The sequence below is a fragment of the Chrysochloris asiatica genome, unplaced genomic scaffold, assembly GCF_000296735.1.
Source record: "Chrysochloris asiatica unplaced genomic scaffold, ChrAsi1.0 scaffold00003, whole genome shotgun sequence".
Lineage (NCBI taxonomy): Eukaryota > Metazoa > Chordata > Mammalia > Afrosoricida > Chrysochloridae > Chrysochloris > Chrysochloris asiatica.
Window position 1 is genome coordinate 44,732,454 of NW_006408521.1, and position 10,895 is coordinate 44,743,348.

Below are 10,895 nucleotides of genomic sequence, written 5' to 3' on the forward strand. Positions count from 1 at the left end.
TTATTCCCGTTTTGAATTTTGTTTATATACTGATCATTAAAGCTTTTAAGCAGTGATAATGTATGTATATTCACTTTGAGAACATTAGAGATTAATAGTACAGCAGGCCGAATTTGCCAAATGAGAGTGAGATGACGCTAAGAAATTGAACGTAATATTGATCTCTTAAGAGTTAAACTGTAAAATCAAATACAGATCAATAGAAGTATTTACAGAGTCTCTTTCAAAGATAAAGTGAATCCTGGATGAAAATAAGATGACTGAATGAATCTAGCTGCAATAAGAAGGCAATTTTATTACCAGTGAAAGCTGGGAAGAATGAATGTGAAGTTAACTTTGGGATTATCAAGTACTCAATTTTCGGGACAAATACATGTTTATTTGTTTTAAGGACTGCACTTGATCAGGCAGTTATCTTGAAGTTACAATCAAATCACGAATCTGATATACTGACTTCTCTTGTTCTATTCCTCCATTATTCCCTTGAGGTGATTTTGTACTTTGGAATCCAGAAGACCATGCCAATCTCTATATTTGTGGCTTCAAATGAAAATAAGTGTGTCTTAAATCACCTTGTTGTTGATGTTGTCCAGTGTTGTCGAATCAGTTCCAACTCATAGTGACCCTGTATAGTGTTTCTGAGGAGTGGCTGGTGGGTTTGAACCACTGGCCTTGCAGTTAGCAGTCCAGTGCTTAGCTTATAGCACTACAGCAGGACTCCAAATGATCTTATTAAATGATTCTTAAAGGATTTTAGGAATTCCTATGTTTCAGGCACAGTTTACTCCTCAGAACAGCGGTTATCATAGGCCAGGGTCTCCACAATCCCTTTAAGAGAGGTCTGTGAGATTAAAACCAGTTTTATAATAAGATTTGATATTTCTCTGCTATTTTTAATCTCACTTTCTCATAGATTTATGATGGAATTTTCCAAAGGCTACCTGATGTGTGATATACCAATAGACTGAAGGTAGAAACAGAATTGAAGATATGGTATCCCCTTATTCAGTCAGACATTAAAGAGATTTGCAAAAATGAACCACAAAATACTTGTCTCATGATTTTGTTTTTCATTTTGGAGACTGTTTACAAATAAAATATTCTACTTATGTATCTTCAATGGATTCTTAAACATTTTAAATGAATAGACTTTTAAATGTGAAATGGTCAGCTTTAGTTTTCAATACGGCAACTATCAATAGAGCTACATACATAAAGGAAAGATCCACGGGTCCCTTAGTCATTTTTAAGAGTGAAATGGATTCTAAGCCCTAAAGTGTGAGAACCATTTTTCTTAGAACAATTCCATTAGGATTGCAGTAGAGCATTTATTATTGTTAAGTGACGACGAGTTGGTTTCGACTCATAGCGACCCTGTACAGGGTTTCTGAGGAGCAGCTGGTGGGTTTGAACTGCAGACCTTGTGACTCCCAGTCCAGTGCTTATCCTGTAGTACCATGCAAGGAGTCCACTAGATCATATAGCCCTATCATTTAATGTGGTTGGTTGTTACATGCTGTTGAGTTGCTTTTGACTGGTAGCGACTCTGTATCGTGTTTCTGAGACTGTAAAACTTTGTGGGAGCAGAAGCCTCATCTTTCTTGCACAGTGTGGCTGAGGTCTCGAACTGTGGATCTTGTGGCTCGCAGTCCAATGCTCAGCCTACAAGCCACTGCTCTCCCATTTAATGTGATGTGAAACTAAAATACAATCTAACTTTACAGTTTACTGTAGTAATGAAACACTGTATTGTTAATTAATGCACATTAGAACATACCTTGATGTATTTATAGGTGTGCTTTAGAAAATCGGCTGTTTTAGTACAATGTGGACTTTCTATGACTAAACCACTATTACTAAGTCTAAAATTTGAAAAGACCCGTGAAAGTAAACATTAGAAAGCAATGATTATAGGTTCTTCTCTAAAGAAATGAAATTAGACATCTTTGTCCATTCTTACAATTAAAGAACCAAAGAAACTAACATATATTAGAGCAGCACACCTGGGCTATGGGAATCATATTTGACGGACATTTAGGTATGCTTTTAAGAGTAGCTTTGAAATTGATATTTGATTATTTGTTTTGGAGAACCTGAGCAGGCTTGAAAAAAAAGTTCATGGAGAAATTCCATTATCTTTGCATTCCATTTAACAATTTTTTTTTAGTTTTTTTTTCAACGTTGTTATAAAAATCTATTGATTTCTCCAACGTGCCACTACATACGTCTCATCTTCCACACATATGGAACTTCTAGTGGTTTTCAAATGAATTAGAACAAAACCTCAGGAACTTCTTTGGCCTCCTTACAAATGTTCTCATGTGCCTGCCAACTTCATTTTCCAAACAAACCGTAAAGAACTGCTATCACTATTTACATTATATGAATATGTATTTCAAGTAAGTAGATAAACTAAAAAAGGAACTTCAAACTAAAATTTAGTAATTGTTTTCAAATATGCTACTAAATCTACTCTTTTTATTTTTAATGTTTTATTGTGAATTATGTGATAGTTTACATGGGAGAACATTAGCTTTACATGCCTAAATCTACTCTTAACTTGACCATATTTTAACAATCTATGAATAGAAAATAAATAAACACAGCAATTCAGTATTGTCTACATGTACCATTTAGTGACATTTAGTTGTACATCCCTTCTCTTCCTCCTTTTTTGAGTTGTTCCTGCCCCAGTACCAGAAACTCACTGGTCTCTCAGGGTCCTAGCTGATCTTTGAAGTTGGTCCCATAAAGATAGTTCTTTAAGAAGCTGAATACGCAAAGCAGACTTTTTTTTTTTTTTAAACTAGTTAAGCTAAACTAATATTTGGTAATAAGATGTCACAGGATATTTTTGGTTTTAAGATTTAAAAGGGGATCTCAAGGCTGTTGTATTAGGGGTTCATCTAAGTTTCCTCACTGCAATAAGTGTGGAGCCCTTGAGAAGTTTAAATTCTAGTCTGCATGGGCCCTCTTTCCATCAGGTTAAAAGTTGCTTTTCTTATGTGTTAAGTACCTTTTCAATTAAAATGGTCCTGTCTTCTGTCAATCAAGCCTTAGGGTACGAAGGAGTAGTTGCTTTTGTTAAGTGCTGTCAAGTTGGTTCTGATTCATAAGGACACTGTATAGGGTGTCTGGAGGAGAAATTGGTGGTGACTTTGAACTGCTGACCTTGTGGTTCCCAGTGCGGTGATTCCCCTACAGTGCCGCATCAAGACTCGGGGAGGCAGGCATACAAGTGCTTGAACTTGTTGAGATACAAAATACCAATATACTTGACTTTCCGCTGAAAATCTAGCAGACGCTGTCAGTGCTTTTTACCAGATTTTGTAGAATTCGTTTTGCTTACCTTAATCTTCAGAATGAGAGAAAAAAATAGCACCTTCTGTTCTCATTTTCTATCAAACTATTTGACAAATTTTGTTGAGGAATTGATTTTGGGATATTTAAATACCTTGACCTTTTTAGAAATTAAACACATGCAGATCTAGCATTTCATATTCTGAAGTCATTGAAAAGCATGTATTCTCTTTGAAAGCCTAAAACTAAGAGATGCTTCTTTTTGCCCCTAGCTCATCTTTGTGGAGAAGGATGGAGTCATATTGGAGATGCTTGTCTTAGAATCAATTCCAGTAGAGAAAGCTACGACAGTGCAAAGCTGTATTGCTATAATCTTAGTGGGAATCTTGCTTCATTAACAACATCAAAAGAAGTAGAGTTTGTTCTGGATGAAATACACAAGTATACACAACAGGTAACAACTTAATTTTGTATTATGGTCGTATGCTATAATAATCTCATAATTCATTGAAATAAGAATTATTTAAAAAATATATTATTCATATGAAATCTTGGAAATAAAAAAGCATCTGCAAAAATGAACAACAGAGGACTTGTTCTATATGTAAATCACTGCAAACTGTATCTAAAAGTCAGCTCATAGGAATAAATAACCCTAAACCCCCCTGCATAGCATTTAAGAATGGGTTTTGCAGTGTCATTAATAGGTACCTTGAGATGTTTCTTATAATAAGAAAGTGGACCAATACATTGGCAACATGTGTGTACATGTATTTTGTGTATGTAGTGAGTGTGTCGTATTATGAATTTAATTTTAGAGTACTGTTACTTTTCTAGGTATAGATTTTTCTTGACCCATTATGCTAAAAGTTAGCAGAACTAAGATTTTTAAGGGGAATTTTTAAATGGAAGGTACTGAAACATATTGTACTTAGAAATAATTTCAAGTTTTCACAGAGTTGCTTTATGTAAAAATTAAATAATTCTGAGAAAATGTTATCAAAATGCCATTATATGAGAAATTCACAGTACTTGTTGGTTTTCTCTTCTTAGGTTAAAATATGGTCAAGATTTAGTAGAAAATTTGAAAATATTTCCTAAATTTTAGTTTGAAATTCCTTATGTACTTCATAGACTTACTTGAAATATATTCCTGTAAGGTAAATGGTAATAGCTGTTCGTTATATTTTGTTTGGAAAATGAAATTGGCAAGCACTTGAGAAGGTTTGTAAGGAGGCCAAAGAAACTCCTGAGGTTTTGTTCTAACTCATCTTGTTTGAGAGCCGATGTTCCTTATGGGTGGAGGAGAAGACGTGTATAGTGGTGTGCTGGAGAAGCCAATTGATTTTTATAATATTGTTGAAAAAAACTCCCAACATTAACAAAGGAAGAAGAAAAAGGTAGAGAGAGAGACCAGATTGAGGCTGTGGGACCCCGAGACTGAGGCATTTAGTCACCGTTTAGTTCTGGAACCTAACCCCCCCTAGGCCTCAATTTTCAGCCAAATAGAAGCACTGATAAGGAACACACACCTTAGCATAATCAAACCTTTGAGATCAAAAGGGCAGCATTCACCCCAGTACAAAGTTCAGAAGGGTTAGGAAAGGAGAAGGAATGGAAATAGGGAATCCAGGGAGGAAGTAGGATAAGTGATTACACTCCGGAGTGTAGCATTGTTGTTATGTGCCATATAGTCGCTTCCTACTCATAGTGACCCTGTATAGGGGTTCCAAGGAGCAGCTGGTGAACTTAAACGGCTGACCTTGCTGTTTAAACTGACCTTGCAGTCCAGCGCATTAACCCACAGCACCACACCTAACGTTATGAGGTAAAATAAAATGCATATGAATTATTGAATGTAAAACTGATAAATCGCTCAATAAACTTCAACACAGCTCCCAGTAAAAAGTAAACAATACGTACACACACCCGTGTTTGTTCTCACCCTTTAATCTGGAAATAAGCTCTTGTGAGAAGTTCATGTTTTAAGATTCCTTGGGTGAGTTGCTCACTCTTGTAATCGTTATACATCACCAAGAGTGGCCTAACATCTGTTCTGAATGTGTGAGGAACCTATACCCAGGAGTCTGCTGGCCAACATGCCCTGTGTATGAAGAATGCTTTATTTCACCAGAAAGCTGAGATGTAGTAAGATTTCAAAGGTGGAAGCTTCAGCAAGGTGACATTCCATTAAGCATATCTTTATATAAAATGGATTATTTTTCTCTCCGTCACAGCAGTTGCGTACACTTAAGATAACCCTCTCTTGGCAAATAAAGATCGACAAATTAATACACCTTAAAAGAGATGTCTTGGGTCAAATGATCATTTACTTATCAGAAATGGCTAATGAAATGTTTCAATGATTTATGGTGTGCTGCAGTAAATTTTTATAATATAGTAATTTATCTTTCGTCTTTAACTGCCTGTCCAGTTCATTTACTGAGTAATAGTTACTTTAAATGTGTTATCAGCTGCTTCATTTTTCTCTTTCTTTCCTTTTCCTCTCAGATTCTTATCATGATGAGTTAGGGAGTAATATTTCATTTTAAATGCCTTGTCTCTCCTATAGATAGTTTGGAAACATAGGCAGAGTTGCTGTAATGTGAAGCGCCGTCATTAATCTGAAATCTCGATGTTGGATTGACTCCTGCTGTTATCATCAAGAGCTGTAAAAATGTTACAGCTTTTTTTTGTTTTGTTAACAAAATATTGTGGAGAATGATGTCTGAAATCTATGATGATCATAATGTGAAGCAGCATGTATATTTTTATAATTAGACATATTATTTATTCTCTGTCTGAGACATAGTATCGGATGGTGGAATATAATAGTCTCTGTTGTAATGCACTTTGTGTGGTGAAATTTACTGACTATCTACTATGGATATAACACTCTACTAGACAATATATGGTCTACTGTCATATTGAATATTCAAAATTATTTTAATTTTATTCAGGGAATTGTTGAATGTCTAAATGAGTGTGGAATTCATTGTTTTTATACACTTCACAAATTTCCATGCCTATGGCCATCTTTGTAACTGATCTGTGACAATCTGTACAATGTATTTAGAATGAATACTGATATAAATATCTTATTTTTAGTTGTTAAAGGCTCAGCTGGGAGACATAATCTCCTTACACTTGTAGTTCATAATGTAAAATAAGAGATGATGTAGAGTTTTGAAACTGCTTCACACTGTAATATGAGGTTGGTAGCTTAGTAAATTAGAAGAGAAATTACTGTATATATTAAGATTGAGGTGTTTCCTATAATTTAGAGAAGACAGTAGCTTGGACCAAGAATACATGATTATTTTTGTGTACTATAAGAGTAACATATTTTAAAAATGAGGTCATGATCAAAATAAGAGATATAAATATGAATAGATTTTGTTTTCATGCTAATTTTGAAGTTTTAGCTAGAGCATTAAGAATATTTGTTGTTGTTAAGTGCTGTGGAGTTGGTTCCGACCTATAGCTACACTGTATGGGGTTTCCAAGGAGCAGCTGGTGAGCTTGAACCGTCAGCCTTGAGGTTCATACCTCCAGCGCATTAACTCACAGCACCATACTAGGAATCCTAAGAATATTTAGTCCGTGTTATTTGCCAAACTTTGTTAGATATATTTTGAGCCCCGGAGCCAGAGGTTTGTACTAGATTTTACTTCTTTTAATGAAGGCGAAGTCCTAGTGTGGCGCTGTAGGATAAGCACTGGGACCGCAAGGTCGGTGGTTCAAACCCCACAGCCGCTCCTCGGAATCCCTACACAGGGTCACTATGAATCAGAACCAACTTGATGGCATTTTACAACAACAACAAAATTGACATGAGGTCCCTGGTGTGGTTCTATAGGATAAATTCTGGACTGATAACCACAAGGTTGGCAGTTCAAACCATCACCCACTCTCAGAAGCCCTATGCATGGTTGCTATGTTGAGTTGACACCGACTCGGCAGCACACAATAACAGCAACAAAATGAACTGAAAGTTCAAGTGTAGTCGTGATCTTCTGAGCAAGGAGTGAGACAATTCTTCTCTGAGTCCTTCCGCACCCTTAGTATGAAGTCTTCACTCAGACACTTGATGGTGCATGTTGATTTGGATTTATGTTTTCCCACACTGCAGATTATATAGCATTTTATCAGGCGGTTTCTTAACCCATAACTGAAAATACTGGTAACAACCAGAGTTGAGGCAGCAGTGACTTTATGTTAAGCTTGTTAATAATCTTGCCTCATACGGTAGACATGTATTTCACATGTTCATATCCGCATTTTATAGAAGAAACAGGTCCACAGGAGCTAAAAAAACTGGCTCCAGCCACAGAGTGAAACACAAAACCTGCATTTTAAAATGTGTTTAATTCTTTATTATTCTCCAGAGTGTGCTGGGATTGTTAATTATGCTTGATACTAGACTTCACTAGAAAGGTGGATGAATATGTTTTTAAACGTCCTTTTTAATGATAATGAATTATTTGATAAGGAATATGATAGTAGTATTTTTACGTCTAGTTTTTTAAAAAAATCTCCTTTCTTATTTTTTACAGAAGGTCTCACCCTGGGTAGGCTTGCGTAAGATCAATATCTCCTACTGGGGATGGGAGGACATGTCCCCTTTTACCAATACGACCCTGCAGTGGCTTCCTGGTGAACCCAATGATTCAGGATTCTGTGCATATCTAGAAAGGGCTGCGGTAGCTGGCTTGAAAGCTAATCCTTGTACGTCTATGGCAGATGGCCTCGTTTGTGAAAAACCTATTGGTAAGTAGTCCAATTAACTAATATTTCTGTAAAAATGTAAAGATTTCAACCCTCCTCTCAACATCTCGGTCCAGAGTGATAGTCTATGGGCCTGAAGTAACTTTAACCTTTTTAATTTATTTTCTCGGTGAAACAGACTTTTTTTTTTTTAAAAAAAAAAAACATTTTATTGTTGAGTTGAGTGAAGGTTTCCAGACAAGGTCATGTGTTTTCTATTCAATCAATCATACTTTAATTCATTCCAATGATTGCAGTCCCTTCCAAGCAACAACCACTATCCTTCTTCCTCCCTGTGATTCCTGTTTGCATTCTACCTTCCCATCCTTCTCAAATTTATCTTTAGGTCAATGTTGCCCTTTGGATTTTGAATGATTGACCATTGCATGGTGAGCATATCTCAGTGGTGATGGTGTCCGCGCCACATACCTATCTACTTGTCTGTTGTTAAGTGCGATGAAGTCAGTTCTGACTCATAGTGACCCTGTGTAGTGTTTCCTAAAATTGGGCCATGAGGGTAAGTTCCTTGCAGGACCTGAAGGGTGGGAGAGGGTCATAGTCTCAGGTTTCTAAAGTCTCTTTCTGACCAGTAAGCTTGGTCTTGTTTTTAAATCATTTTGAGTTTTGTTCCGTTTTCTCCCACTCTATCTGGGGCCTTGAAAGTAGTTGGTAGTGTTAGCTGCGTACCATCTAGACTCTGATCTCACAGCCATGGAGATGGCTTCATGTGCTCCATTAGTCCTTTGGATGGACTGATTCCAGCAGATTCAGTTCAGTTCACTCTATTTTCTTCTGCACATGAAGAGAGCTGAACCTTAGATGGCCGCATATGACATGAAGCAGACTTTTACGTTCCATGTTTATCTACTTTTCTTACTCACTTTCAGTGATCTGAGCATTAACTGGTGACAATAAAAAACTTATGTTACACAACCTTTATATCTTGGTTGAATATATGATTGAGTTCTTTGTAATATAGTTAAGAATCTGTTCTTAATTTATTACTTTAACTAATATAAAATTATTTCAGATAAAGGTGTCTCCAAGAATAAGAAATAATTGAGTATCATTATCATCTTGTAGATTTATTATTTTGACTGGCAACTAAAAGGAATCAAACATTTTTATTACATTTTTTGAAATGGATGCTGTTAAGTGAAAAAGGAATATTTGAAAAAAAAATTTTTTTTCTCTTTTAATGTTATAGTTTATGGTTGTAGAAGTTATATGCCATGGAATCGGTTCTAACTCATGGTGTATAGAATTTCCAAGGCTGTAAATCTTTATGGGAACAGAAAGCCTCATCTTTCTCCTGTGGAGCAGCTGGTAGATTCGAACTGCTGACCTTTCAGTTAGCTGTCCAACTCATAACCCACTATGGTATCAGGGTGCCTTCTATAGTTTATAGTGTATAGTAAATTTAAAATTTTTTATGCATTGCTCTTATCAGATATATATATATATATATATATATATATATATTCACTGACCAGTTCTCTACTTAGATAAGGTGTGGAATATTTATGGAAAAGATTGTAGCTGGAGAGGAAATAATGACAGTTTACATTGGATTCAACTAATATACTTGGACATGAATTATACTATAATTTATCATTTAAAAATGATACACCTTTATGTAAAGAACCCTGTTAGCAGAGTAGATTATGAGCTGAGCTGCTAGCCACAGTTTCAGCAGTTCGAGTCTCGTAGCTGCTCTGCAGGAGAAAGATGAGTCTTTCTGCTCCCATAAAGATTTACAGTCTTGGAAACCCTCTACGGATTGTTACGAGGCTGAACTGACTCGGTTCCACACATCTACCACCTTTACACCTTTATGTACTTTGTAAAGAATTAAAAATTCTCGAGGAGCTATGCATTTAGAATTGGATGATAAACTCATGTATTGGCTTACCATCCATTTTCATTTACTTCATTGTTTTTTTTTTTTTGGCTTCGCTTGGCTTAATTGAAACATGCGCTAAACAACAAAACAAATAAAACCCCACACACTTGTGTTTAAGATACAGTTAGCAAAGGAGGTAACTGTTAGTGGATTTATTGCAGTGAGTCCAAATCAGAATGCCAGGCCGTGCAAGAAGCCGTGCTCCCTGAGGACGTCCTGCACCAACTGTACGGGCGGCGGCATGGAATGCATGTGGTGCGGAAGTACCAAGCGCTGTGTGGACTCCAATGCCTATATCATCTCCTTCCCCTACGGGCAGTGTCTGGAGTGGCAGACGGCCACCTGTTCTCGTAAGTCTTTGGATCACTTTTCTGTGTTGGAAAGAGGAGTTTGACATTTGAAGAAGTTTAGAAAAGTAGGAGAAAAAATATTGCTAGAACTGGCTTTGGTGGTGGTGGTGGTGTGCTGGGGAGTCGGTTCCGACTCACAGCGTCCCTGTGTAGGGTTTCTGAGGTGTAAATCTTTACGGGAGCAGAAAGGCTCGTCTTTCTCCAGCGGAACAGCTGGTAATTTCGAACTGCTGACCCTGAGAATAGCAGCCCGTTTCATAACCACTACGCTACCAGAACTGGTTTTGTTGTGTTGCGGTTGTTGTGAAGTGCCGTAGAGTTGGTTCCGACCCATAGCGACCCTGTATAGGGTTTTTGAGAAGCACCTGGTGAACTTGAACTGCCGACTTTACAGTTCAAACAGCTTTGCAGTCTGACACATTAACCCACAGCGCCACACCAGAACTGGCTTTAAGACCTATTAATTATATTACTCAAGCAAGTAAAGTTTTGCTAAAGGTAATACAGAAACGGCTACAATCATACATTGACAGAGAACTTCCAGAGGTTCAAGCTGGATTCAGAAGAGGCCGTGG

The 10,895-nt window shown here is 36.8% G+C and overlaps 1 protein-coding gene across 1 annotated transcript in view; it reads left to right on the forward strand.

Annotated features, from left to right (window-relative positions):
* The window catches only part of ATRNL1 (attractin-like 1), an 827,041-nt gene that overhangs the window by 171,505 nt on the left and 644,641 nt on the right, over positions 1-10,895 (forward strand). Inside the window, exons 15-17 of the mRNA XM_006831380.1 lie at positions 3,573-3,754; positions 7,857-8,070; positions 10,132-10,320. Coding sequence (XP_006831443.1) covers positions 3,573-3,754; positions 7,857-8,070; positions 10,132-10,320 — 585 coding nt within the window. The remainder of the gene's footprint in view (positions 1-3,572; positions 3,755-7,856; positions 8,071-10,131; positions 10,321-10,895) is intronic.